The sequence below is a fragment of the Hypanus sabinus genome, chromosome 7 (genome assembly GCF_030144855.1).
Source record: "Hypanus sabinus isolate sHypSab1 chromosome 7, sHypSab1.hap1, whole genome shotgun sequence".
NCBI lineage: Eukaryota > Metazoa > Chordata > Chondrichthyes > Myliobatiformes > Dasyatidae > Hypanus > Hypanus sabinus.
The window spans coordinates 19,649,131-19,662,793 of NC_082712.1; the positions used below are offsets into that span (position 1 = coordinate 19,649,131).

General features: G+C 41.9%; 1 protein-coding gene across 2 annotated transcripts in view; it reads left to right on the forward strand.

Moving 5' to 3' along the window:
- Positions 1-6,021, forward strand: part of sap30l (sap30-like) — a 31,441-nt gene extending 25,420 nt beyond the window's left edge. For both annotated transcript variants that reach the window (XM_059974282.1, XM_059974283.1), the window contains 2 exons: positions 2,126-2,224; positions 5,042-6,021. In XM_059974282.1, the coding sequence (XP_059830265.1) occupies positions 2,126-2,224; positions 5,042-5,164 (222 nt within the window). In that variant the 3' untranslated portion in view covers positions 5,165-6,021. The remainder of the gene's footprint in view (positions 1-2,125; positions 2,225-5,041) is intronic.
- Positions 6,022-13,663: the final 7,642 nt, after the last annotated feature.

Sequence of the window (13,663 nt, forward strand, 5' to 3'; positions counted from 1 at the left end):
GGAGAGCGAGGGATGGCTCCTGCCACAGCGAGAGGGACACCCAACAGCTTGCTGTTTCTATGTTACAATCTACAGCACACTTATTTCGATAGGAACGTACACTGATGTCTTAATATTTCAATCACCCACGGCACTTCAGTCAGTAAGGGATCGGGAGAGTCGAGATTTGCTCAATTTCTCGTGTACAGTCGCTTTTTAAGAAAGGAAGGAGGGAGAAAACAGAGAACTATGGACCTGTCAGCCTGACATCGGTGGTGGAGAAGATGCTAGAGTCTATTATTAATGATGAAATAGTGGCATATCTAGATAGCAGTGATAGGATTGGGCCGAGCCAGCATGGATTTACCAAGAGTAAATCGTGCTTGACTAATCTGTTGGAGTTTTTCGAGGATGTAACCAGGAAGTTAGACAGGGGAGATCCAGTGGATGTAGTGTACCTCAATTTACAGAAGGCACTTGTTAAGATCCCACATAGGAGACTGGTGGGTAAAATCAAAGCTCAGGGCATCGGGGGGAAGACATCGACATGGATAGTAAACTGGTTGGCAGATAGAAAGCAAAGGGTAACGGTGAATGGGTGTTTCTCGGAATGGCAGGTGGTGACTAGTGGGGTGCCAAAGGGCTCAGTATTGGGACCACAGCCGTTTACAATTTACGTCAACGATTTGGATGAAGGCATTGAAAATAACATCAGCAAATTTGCTGATGATACTAAGCTGGGTGGCAGGGTGACATGTGATGAGGATGTTAGGAGAATTCAGGGTGACTTGGATAGGCTGGGTGAGTGGGCAGATACTTGGCAGATGATGTTTAATGTGAATAAGTGTGATGTTATCCACTTTAGGAGTAAGAACAAGAAGGCAGATTATTATCTGAACAGTGTAGAGTTAGGTAAGGGAGAAATTCAAAGAGATCTAGGAATCCTTGTTCATCAGTTACTGAAGGTGAATGAGCAAGTGCAGCAGGCAGTGAAGAAAGCTAATGGAATGTTGGCCTTTGTAATAAAGGGAATTGAGTACAAGAGCAAGGAAATCCTCTTGCATTTGTACAGAGCCCTGGTGAGACCACACCTGGAGTACTGCATACAGTTTTGGTCTCCAGGGTTAAGGAAGGACATCCTGGCTGTAGAGGAAGTGCAGCGTAGATTCACGAGGTTAATTCCTGGGATGTCTGGACTGTCTTACGCAGAGAGATTAGAGAGACTGTGCTTGTACACGCTGGAATTAAGGAGATTGAGAGAGGATCTGATTGAAACATATAAGATTATTAAGGGATTGGACAAGATAGAGGCAGGGAATATGTTCCAGATGCTGGGAGAGTCCAGTACCAGAGGGCATGGTTTGAGAATAAGGGGTAGGTCATTTAGGACAGAGTTAAGGAGAAACTTCTTCTCCCAGAGAGTTGTGGGGGTCTGGAATGCACTGCCTCGGAAGGTAGTGGAGGCCAATTCTCTGGTTTCTTTCAAGAAGGAGCTAGATAGGTATCTTATGGATAGGGGAATCAAGGGATATGGGGACAAGGCAGGAACCGGGTATTGTTAGTAGTTGATCAGCCATGATCTCAAAATGGCGGTGCAGGCTCGAAGGGCCGAATGGTCTACTTCTGCACCTATTGTCTATTGTCATACAGTGAAATGTGTCATTTGTGTCAAAACAAATCTCCGAGGGTTGTGCTGGGTAGCCCACAAGTGTTGCCATGCTTCCAGCACCAACATAGTATGCCCAGAACTCACCAACACTCAACTTCATCACAACTGACATTTTCATCTTTTCCAAAAGTTCTTTCTCAATTCTACAAATGGGGAAACATGGTAATTGAGTATGGTAACATATCAATCATTTCATAGAAATTTGTTAGCATTTAGGTGTAATATACTTCTGCTTCCAAGTTGTACTGTACTTCTGCCTTTGTGTAATAACGTGGGTGAAAGTATGTACAACTTGGGTCAGGTTTAGTGATACATGAAATGGATATATTGGTGAATTTATTTTGATTCAGTCCTTTATTTTATTGATAACCTCCATTAATCGTCAGTCATTGTTTCTGTATTTTGAGATTTCTTGGTCTGTGTTTTTTGCAATTTCCAACTTAAATTAACCAAAAGACTTTCAACCTTTTGTTTTAGGTCGATTTGTTTCAATTGCAAGTAAATACACTGAGGCGTTATAAGAGACACTTCAAACTACAGACTAGACCTGGCCTAAATAAAGCTCAGCTAGCTGAGGTATTGTACATTCTAAAGTATCTTTTTTTTGTCCTGTGCTTAGCAATGATGTGTAGCAAAGTGCAGTGAGTGAAGTTGAGCTTAAAAACACTTTAACAAATTAGGGACTTGCTCAGAGGTAAAATTAAAATCCAACCATAAACAGCACCTCACTTAAGACAGGTGATATAATTTTATTTGTAACTACATCTGACCTGAATTCAAAGTATGTAGCTGGGCTTGGCTTAGAGAGCCATGGAGTTTGAAGCTCATCTTTGGATCCCTGTGTCTGTTAAAACCTCACACCTCGCTTGAGGGAGAGTTGCTCGTGAAGAGAGACTTCTGGGAAATGATGGGTGGAATTGGTGCCACTAAGGGGCTTCAGAAGTTTGTGTCCTCACTGACTCTTGGTTTTATTTAGCTTTTTGTACATCCTTTGCTTTATTAAAATCAAAAATAGTTGCTGTATGTTCTCATCATTATTTTAAATTCTGCATTTTTGTTCATTTCTTTCCTGACTATTGCATTTTAAGGGGATTGGGGAGTAATTCATAAAACACTACAGCACAATGCAGGCCATTTGGCCCACGATGTGTAATCCTTAAAATCCACTTCTACGATCCATCTAACCCTTCCCTCCTACATAACCCTCCACTGGGAGAGCACGATAGCGTATTGGTTAGCACAACACTTTACAGTACAGGCGACTCAGGCTTATTTCCCGTTGCTGCCTGTAAGGAGTTTGTACGTTCTCCCCATGAACGTGTGGGTTTCCTCTGGGTGCTCCAGTTTCTTCCCACAATCCAAAGATGTACTGATAAACTGGTCATGGTAAATTGTCCCTTGATTAGGTGAGGAGTAAATTGAGAGATTGCTGTGCAATGTGGCTGGAAGGGCCTGCTCAAGTGCTGTTATCTTAGTAAACCAATAAATGTTTCTATTATACATGAGCCTATCCACATCCGCTCTATTGAGACCTTTCAACGATAGATAGGTTTCAATGAGATCCTCTTCCCCCACCCCCAATCTTCTGAATTCCAGTGGGTATGAGCCTAGAGCCATCAAAAGCACCTCATATGATGAGCCTTTCAATCCCTGAATCATTTTCATGAACTTCCTTTGAACCCCCTCCAGTGTCAGCATGTTGTTTCTTAGATAAGGGGCCCAAATCTGCTCACAATACTCCAAGTGAGGCCTCACCAATGCCTTGTAAAGCCTCAACATTAATTATATCCCTGCTTTTGTATTATAGTCCTCTCAAAATAAATGCTAATATTGCATTTGCCTTCCTCACCACTGACTTAACCTGCAAATTAACTTCTAGGGAATCCTGAATGAGGTCTTCCAAGTCCCTTTGCACTTCATATTTTTGAATTTTCTCTCCATTTAGAAAATTGTCTACACTTTTATTTCTTTATACACTTCTCAACACTGTATTCCATCTGCCACTTCTTTGCCCATTCTCCTAATCTGTCTTAAGTCTTTCTCAGTCTCTCTGCTTTCTCAACACTACCTGTCTCACTCCCCCCTCACCTACCTTCATATCATCTACAAAGTTGGCCACAAAGCCATCGATACTATGATTCAAATCACTGACATAAAAAAAAAATCAGTCCCAACACTGAACACCATGAGTCACTGGCAGCCAACCAGAAAAATTTGGCTTTATTCTCACTCTGATAAAGATCAGAAAACGTGGTTACCCACTGCACCCAAGGAAGACCCCAGTTTATGATGACTACTCATAGAATTGGAGTCGGACATCTGAGGTTGAGAGAGTGGAACTATCAAAGTGCAATGGCTTTTCCACTTTAAAAACTCTCCTGCACAGGTTTCACTGTCATCGTCAGATATGATGGACAGCCCCCAACACATTGCCATGTTCTTTAGATTGACTAAATTAATAAAATTAACTCAGTCACCTCGTGCAGATAATGCACCGCCATCATACAGCTTTTTAAATGATAGTATCCTCCAAATCTTTATTTTCATTGTAACATTTAAGATGATTGCTGATATCTTAATTCTTTTTAGTTCCTAACTTGTTAAACTAGTGAAATTGTTCAATTTTCACTCCTGACATTTCTAGCATCTCCAAGCCTGAATGCTTGAAACCACAGTGAGCAAAACAACTCTAAGTGGCCTTGCTGCTGATTATTCGCCAGCTATCAGTGACAAAAATCTCTTCTCTTGGAACACAAGCACATGCAAATGATGCTTTTTTAAAACTGCTCACTCTTGGTAATGTGTAGCGTCTAATGGCCACACAAGTTCACGCGACTGGCGCTATTTATAAACTGTTCAGCAAATCTCCTGCCCCAATTAAGGAGCATAGTGGCCCAAATAAACAAAAGGAACCCTGGCTATTTTTTTGTTTTTGAAGAGTTGTCTCAAATAAGTGTCTGCACCAATTAACTGATGGACCAATTAACCAGCATCCACTGTCATTTGTTTCTTAAGGCAGCAGAACTGATTGGCACCAGATTGCTCCTCTTATCCCCTAACAACCCAACGTTATAACTGCAATGTTCAGTCTCACTGAATTAAACAGGATGAACTTTGTTGGTGTGCAGCTGCGTAGCAGGTTCAGCCCGAATGAGCAGAGATAAGTTTCTGTATGATGATGGAATTTCTCTTGAGATCCAGCACTCTTCTTGGTTATGTGTGTTAGTAATGTTGGTTTGCAAAAATATTTGTTCAAGCGTCAGAATCAATCACACTGGGTCATGTTTGGATTCAAGTAAATTTGAGGGTTTGATGAATGCAAAATTACATTTGGAATTTTTGAAATGAGCTTGCCTTTGCCCAAGTAATTTATTTTGCACCTTTCTTTTGCAGACAATCAGCCGTCATTTTAGGACCATTCCAGTGAATGAGAAGGAAACTCTAGCCTATTTTATCTACATGGTGAAAAATGACAAAATCAGGCATGATCAGAAACCGGACAGCAACATTCACTGAAAAAGACAATATCTGTGCTTTTATTGATCACACGATCGCACAGTGACCAGAGGTTCCACTTCTAAAGTCAGTTGTATTTAACTATTTTATTGTTTAAAAGCATCTGCTAGAATTGGCATGTTTTTTTTACATAAAATTAATTTTGCAATTATGATTTCCAGTCTCAGAATTTTAATGTCTAGATTATGCTATAGTTAAATAAGAGCTACAGGAAAGCAGAATTCCTTTTGTGTATTTTATTCTTGTGAGGTCCTACTCTGAAAGAGAACGTGATGCTTTCAAACAAGCTTTTATGTTACTGAGAGCTGAGAATTGCTCAGCGTGTTCTTTCCCTTCCTAATGGAAGCCGTGTGGCCATGAACCAACAACGCCTCTCCGTGTGCAGAAGGTGGACAATGTTGCAGAGCTGTGGCAGGTCATCCACGCGGCCAGATCTCTGCGTAGCGTTTGCTATTTTTTTTTGTTAACTTGGCCTTTAATGGGACCTTGCAGCAGGAAAATGCGGCTGTGGAAAATGAAGGCACACCGACAAATCTTGTACTGCTTATTCATCCATTTTCTTTTGTGCTGTTGAACATTTATCATTGTGGGAGGTGAAACGCTGTCCTGTCTGCAATATGGTGATCAACTGTAAAGTCTGAACTTTTGTGTGCACTGGGGTTCTCTTAGGATTGATTACAGTGTTAATATTTTTCCCTGTGCATATACACTTACAATGTACTGTATGATGACACTCAGAAATTTTGTAATGTTTACACTTGTCATCTTCATAGGGTGTGGTTACAGAGGTATGGCTTTGTTACTACTGTACCTTTAAGACATTGTCAATTTTGCATTAAACAAATGTGCCCAAATTCCCTTGGATGCTGCTGACTTCCTCCAGCGTTCTGTGTGTGTCGCACAAAATCTCTGCGCTTTGTTATCTGGCAAATTCAAGAAAAGGAGGCAGTTGCCAATGCTAAAATTGAAGCATTCCATGTTGGTGCATTTCTAGTCAGCCTGTTCCTTCAAATTACACGTTGAGATGAAATTCCAAAATAGCCTGGAGACAAAATAATGTTGGAAGCACATAATGAGCGACAAAGTGTGCTTGCCCTACAGCGGGGCTTACACAGACCGAATACACTCAGTGGCCTCTTTATTAGGTACACCTGTACACTTTGTTAATACAGATATCTAATCAGCCAATCATGAGGCAGCAACTCAATACATGCTAGCCTGCAGACATGGTCAAGTTCAGTTGTTCAGACCAAACGTCAGAATGGGAAAGAAATGTGAACTAAGTGACTTTGACAACGGAATGATTGTTTGTGACAGAATGGGGTGGTTTGGGTGTCTCAGAAACTGCTGATGATCTGGGGTTTTCATGCACAACAGTCTCTAGGCAAGGGGTTCCCAAGCTTTTTCATGCCATTAAGCAAGGAATCCATGGATTCTGGGTTGAGAACCCCTGAGCATTTACAGAGAATGATGTGAAAAACAAAAAAAAAACCTCCAATGAGCAGCAGTTTTGTGGGCAAATGTTAATTAGAAATGTCGGAGGAGAGTGGTCAGACTGGTTTAAGCTGTCAGGAAGGTGATACTGACTCACATTACCATGTGTTACAACAGTGGTGATTAGATGAGCATCTCTGGATGCACAACACTTTGAACCTTGAAGTGGATGGTCCACTGCAGCAGAAGACCACTCTGGGTTCTACTCTTCTTCTTAGCCCATGAATCCTTCTGGATGAAAGGCTGCCAACCGCGGCTTGCCGAGTCCTCTCCTCTATCCGAGTGTAGCCCATCTTTCAAGATCCTCCTTCATCTAGGAGTGAGGTCTCTGGAGTTTCTGTAGCTCTGGATTTTTACTGGATGGGGTTGCTCGCCCCATGCCCAACCCTCCTCCTCTCGCAGCTGAGCTTGGGCCAGATCATGGCAGAGTTTGGGTTCCACTCCTGTACTTAATAAGTGGCCACTGAGTGTATTTCAAATTGCATGCTGCGGTGAAGCTCCAAAACGACTGGAGTCAAATATTCATTAAAAAAATTACGGAGGCACACAATGAGCTGCAGATGTGTTTGCCCTAAAGTGGTGCACACAGACAGATTGAATATGTGCCTCTTGTCTGATATGTGATACATCGTTACATGTCCAGAATAATCAACCATGTGAGAATGTTAACAGAAGATTCCTTTAACATTTTCAAATCAGCCAAGGAAACACCCAATAAATTGTGACACCCCCCCCCCCCAGAACATTGATTCATATTGGAAATACTGTGGTGAAGAAAACCTTGATAATTTCTGATTTGTTTCCTTTTTCTAATGAGCCAAAATCATTAATGGTGATCAGCCAGTTACTGCAGATTTATTAACTGTGATGTCAAGTTGCTGCTTTAATTCAAATAGTTTTGAGAATCTAATCTGGCTTCTTCATTGAGTTGTAGCAAGTTTCTTTTATTTAAAAAAAAAAGTCCTTGTATGTGCAGAAAGGTGCTGTAAGCATTTTTTGAACTGAGATCTAAACTTATGGCATTAAACTGAGCCCTACGAGGTCAAAAGGTCCTGGAGTTCAGTTTGGCGATGAGTTAGATGATCTTGTGATGTTGAACTGAAGTGGCCACATCTGGTGGCTGAAGAGGAGATATGTCCAACCAGAGTTTTGTTCCAAATTGACATTCACTGATCCTTGAAGCGAGATGTCCCTATGGAAGCATGGGGAGCAGGATTATGATCAAGTAGTTGTGCTCATCTCATCACGGAGCCTAGTTAGTTTAACAGTAACTTAATAGTGTAAGGTAATTCAAATACGACAGGGTGACTATCTGGAAGATTAAATTCCTGAAACTTTAATTTTGCCCTTGGTGTGTAACTGACATTCTCTACCATAGTCCTGCATAATTAGGGGCATGAAGGATTATTGTTTTGAATAGTATCTGTAAATTAGTAACCTGTATAAGTAAAACTACCACAGCATTTATGAACATTTACTCCAGCTGCGAAATTTATGCTGTGCTTCAACACTTTGCTTCTAGAAAGGTGAAGTAAGGTTACGCAGTCAAGAGTGAGGCTTAGAGGTCGAGGCAACAGGTTCCCACTTCGTGCTGAGTTTGCTGATTTAAGCCACGTGTACTAAAATTGACATTTAATCCTCTGAGGAAACTTTGCCTAAATTTCCTGCCTTGTAATATTGATGCATTATTGGCTATGTAATTTACTGCTCCACATGGGGAGTGGGAGTACTCACCAATGTAAGTAGCTGATTGATGCCTCAGCAAATCAGCTTGAGAAGCGAGGACAGTTTGCACAGCTTAGTTTTATCAATTATTGGGGTGGCACAGTACTGTGGTGGTTAGCGTAACGCTATTACAATGCCAATGACCGGGGTTCTCGAAAGAAAATTTTAAAAATCTTCCCGCTTGCAATTCTGCAATGTCAAAATTCCATTAAAATAATTGTGCAGTTATACATTTTGGTATGAAAAAAATAATAATTGTTTTCCTTTTATTCAAGTTATCATGATTGTTGTGCGCTGAGAAATATTTGGACCCAACACTAACTTGAGTGTCTCTGTCCCTTTAGTCCTTTATTAACTATCCTGCTTTATGATGCTGAACCAGTTCCTACAATCATGAAACAGTCCTCTTCATTTCCAGCAGAGGTCATACAATAGCAGTTTGAAGTTGGAAGCCGAGTCAAATGTCCTCACGGGGCCTCAGGTTAATCTCATCATATCAGAAAATTTTGATTTTTTTCCCTTTTGGATCTGCCTGTCATGATCTAGGGGGGAGAGGCTGGCCACAGCCATCCATTGTCAAGCCCACAGACTCTCAAGCTAGCTTGAGTATTCTTCCTTCCACCCTGCCTCCTGTTACAGGCCCTTTCCATTCTCCTGTTGCATTTGCTCCAAAGATCAGGCTTTCTGAGTAGGTGACACTGAGATTACCACCTTCTTCCCAAACCATTGTTTCCCCGCTAGGAAAGAACCCTTGATTATGTTTCCTGCAACTCTGTTCTTACCCTCTCCCTGTGGAACACTACTAGTCACCAGTAGCCAACCAGAAAAAGCCCCCTTCATTCCCACACTTTTCATCCTGCTAGTCGAGCAATTTTCTATCCATGCTAGTATCTTCCCTGTAATACCACGGGTTCTTGTTAAGCAGACTGATGTGCGGCACCTTGTCAAAGGTCTTCTGAAAATCCAAGTAAACAACATCCACTGACACTGCTTTGTCTATCCTGCCTGTTACTTAAGAATTCCAGAAGATTCGTCAGGCAAAATTACCCCTTAAGGAAACCATGCTAACTTTGACCCATTTTATCAGAGCCTGAGAATACAAGGACATCTCTAGAGCAGAGATAATAGGGAATTTCTTTAGTTGGGGGAGGTGAATCTGTGGAATTCATTGCCTCATGTAGCTGAAGAGGTCAAGTCTTTGGGTATATTTAAAGCAGAGGTTCTTGATTATTCAGGGCATTAATGATTACATGGAGAAGGCAGATGAATGGGGTTCAGAGGGATGATGGAACTGTGGCGCAGACTCAATGGGCCAAATGACTTTATTCTGGTCCTAAATCTTATGGTCTCGCTCCCAGATAAAGCTGTTCCTTGGGTACTGCTACTTATCAGCATCTTCATCCACAGCTCAAACATGATCTCTTTCAGCACCTCAAGGGAAAATATACAGAAAGGTGCTGGGAAAAGGCCAGTAACATCGTGGAGGATCCCACCCACCCTGTTCATGGACTGTTTGTCCCACTCCCAACGGGGAGGATGCTACATAGTATTCACACCAGGACCAACACACTCAAAACATTTACTTAAGGCTGATCCAACACCTCCACCCACTAAACCCACCCCACCACACACCTACCACCAGTACTTTATCATTTCTTGTCAGAGTCATCTTGTACACAGACATTCCCGGGTCTAGTGTCATTTTATGGACATACAATCAATCTTCATACATAAACTATCTTATGTATTTATACAACACCGCACACAAAATGCTGGTGGAACACAGCAGGCCAGGCAGCATCTATAAGGAGAAGCACTGTTGACGTTTCGAGCCGAGACCCTTCGTCAGGACTAACTGAAAGGAGGGATACTAAGAGATTTGAAAGTAGTGGGGGGAGGGGGGAAATGCGAAATGATAGGAGAAGACCAGAGGGGGTGGAATGAAGCTAAGAGCTGGAAAGGTGATTGGCGAAAGTGATACAGAGCTCGGTCCGCCAGAGAAAGCAGGATCTCCCAGTGGCCACACATTTTAATTCCACGTCCCATTCCCATTCTGATATGTCTATCCATGGCCTCCTGTACTGTCAAAATGAATCCAAACTCGGGTTGGAGGAACAACACCTTATATACTGACTGGGTAACCTCCAACCTGATGGCATGAACATTGACTTCTCTAATCTCCATTAATGCCCCTCCTCCCCTTCTTCCCTGACATATTTAGTTGTTTTTTTTTCTCTGCCCATCACTCTGCCTGTTCTCCATCTCCCTCTGGTGCTCCCCCCCCCCTTTCTTTCTCCCGAGGCCTCCCGTCCCATGATCCCTTTCCTTTTCCAGCTCTGTATCACTTTTGCCAATCACCTTTCCAGCTCTTAGCTTCATTCCACCCCCTCTGGTCTTCTCCTATCATTTTGCATTTCCCCCTCCCCCCACTACTTTGAAATCTCTTACTATCCCTCCTTTCAGTTAGTCCTGACGAAGGGTCTCGGCTCGAAACGTCGACAGTGCTTCTCCTTATAGATGCTGCCTGGCCTGTTGCGTTCCACCAGCATTTTGTGTGTGTTGTTGTTTGAATTTCCAGCATCTGCAGATTTCCTCGTGTTTGCTCTTATATTTATTGTGTTATTTTTATTGTGTCCTTTATCTTACTGTGTTTCATTTTGTGCTGCATCGTATCTGGATTAAAAATTATTTTGAGTCATTACAATTATTTACACTTGAGTGTTGAAAATAACGTTAAGCTACCTTGAGTCCTTCGACCCCTCTGATCCACTCTTCCATTCTGTCTCTTTTGACATCTTCCTGTCAGACCATAAGAGAAGGAAGACCTACCCTTTCATATCTTCCCTTCCCAGCAAGTAGTCCCTCCAGGTTCAACAGTGCTTCACCTGCACGTCCCCCTGTCTCAGTTTATGCATTTGATGTCGACAGTGTGGTCTCACCCACAATGGAGAAGCCAAACACAGGCTGGGTGATTGCCTTGCAGATCATTTGCATTCATTCCACAGGAATGAACATGGGTTTACGGTTTTCCTTCACACTCCCACTCTGATCCTCTTGTCTAATGCAAACTTGAGGAAAACACAAATGCATTTTGTAGCATTCTGGATGCATCATTAAATGTTCTCCCAACTTTTAGCTAGCTCACTTTTTTCTATGTCAAAACTGGCTATCTCTGCCTGTCATACTATGGGTTTACAAAATGCTTGAGGAACTCAGCAGATCAGTTAAGCATCTATGGAAAGGAATAAACAGTTGGGGTCTTGGCCCAAAATATCGACTGTTTATTCCTTTTCATAGATGCTAACTGACCTGCTAAGTTCCTCCATCATCTTGAATGTGGTACTCTGGATTTCCAGCATGTGCAAAATCTCCTGTGTTTATAATTTGGGCTTACTTTTTTTCCTTCTTTCTCATTGGTCCTGTCCTGCTGCACATTGTCCCAGCTTTACCAACACAAAGAAGGAAAATTTCATTTGGTCTTTCCCTGTCACCTTTGAGTTATCCTCCTCCCACCACCACTGCTACAGAAGACAAATTTGTTTTGTTTCTTCTGATGAAGGGTCCTACTGCTGAATTATTACGTTTCTCCATTCACAGCTGATGAGTGTTTACAGCATTTTTTCTGCAAAGAGTTTTCTTTATGATGAATTTGAGGATGTCCTGAAAAAATTTAAATTCTCCTTCGTAAGTACATTTTTAATAAATTTAATTTGAACAATTGGAGAGAAGGCGACATCAGGGATCTTTGCTAATTCCTACAAATGAGTACTGCGGAAATTAAATGCCTTTGTTTTCTTTCCTGTTAAATTTAGGTTAGCTGAATAAAGTCTACAGAGGAAAATACCTGGCGGTTAGTATGCATTGGCCAGTCAGCTGCAGCTCTTTCTCCGGAGCCATACTTGAATCATTCAAATGATGGTGCACCATAATTTATGCAATAAAAGTGTTCAAAATCCAATATCTCACTGCTACCTGACCGTAAACCCTCAGTTAAGAGCAGGTTGGATGATTCTGCTTGTATGCTTGACAAATCCATAAGTACTTTTACCTCAGACCATAAGACATAGGAGCAGAATTAAGCCAGTTGCCCATCGAGTCCACTCTGCCATTCAATCATGGCTGATATTTTCTTCCCCGCTCCTCACCCCCATGACCATGTAAGCTTCCTCTGAGTGCTCTGGTTTCCTCCCAGGTTTCAAAGATGGTCAGTAGGTTAATTGATCACATCTACGTAATTGGACAGTGCAGGCTCGTTGGGTCGGAAGGGCCAAGTGTCATGTTGTATTTGTACATCTAGTTAAGGAGATGTAGATGTAGTATGTTTGGTTGCCTGAGTAATTACTCAATATTAGAACTTTTGAGATGGACGAAGGGACAGAAAATAGGAATGTTTGTAACTGCGAGGTGTAGATGGCAGTGTGTTCCAATGATCAATGCTCAGGGGGAGCAGATGTCTACACTTTATACCAATGGACTGAGTTTTTCAGTCGCTTCCAATGTTTCAGGTAGACTTGCCACAAGTCCAGGAAAAGCCAAGAGAAAGATGCCGGGCAGTAGGCGAGATGCAGTGGGATCCCTGCCATACACTCTCCTCTACCACCAATTCCACTGGGGAATCTGCTCTGATATTCCATGACCTGACTTTGAAATGGAGCCCACATTCATTCTGAATAGTCATTCTTAACTTGGAGTAGGAAGAGAACAATAAGTTCAATATTTTTTAAAAAATTTTGTTTGTTAGTATTTTAATATTTTAATTGTATTATTTATAGTATTTTATTTTTATAATTTATAGTAATTTGTGCCATTTTAAAATGAAGATCAGTCCTGCTACAACATTTATGAAGGTGAGACAAGACTCATGTCTCTCCTCTAGCCTTAGCTCCTGTTACAGGCTCTCAGTGCATTCTCGGGGTGGGTCCACAGTGATTCATGGTCAGAGGGCATGTTGCACCATACCAGAACCCTCCCAGGTGCTGGCTGGATGCTCAGGTGGTCAAGCCCTCTGGACCTGAACTAGCTGAATGTGGGCAACAAACTGCATCCTGCGTGTCTTGGCCCAATGTTTAGAACGTAGGGTGATCATCTTAGAGTTCAAGGGCAAAGTGGCAAAAAAAAACAGGCTCTTCAGCCCAACTTGTACACTGTCAATCACAATGCCCATCTACTGTAAAGTAGTTCCATTTGTCCATGTTTAGTCTACATCCTACCAAACATTTCAAACTCATGTACCTGTATCCAATTGTTATGGTACCTGCCTCTGGTAGACCATTCTAAGTT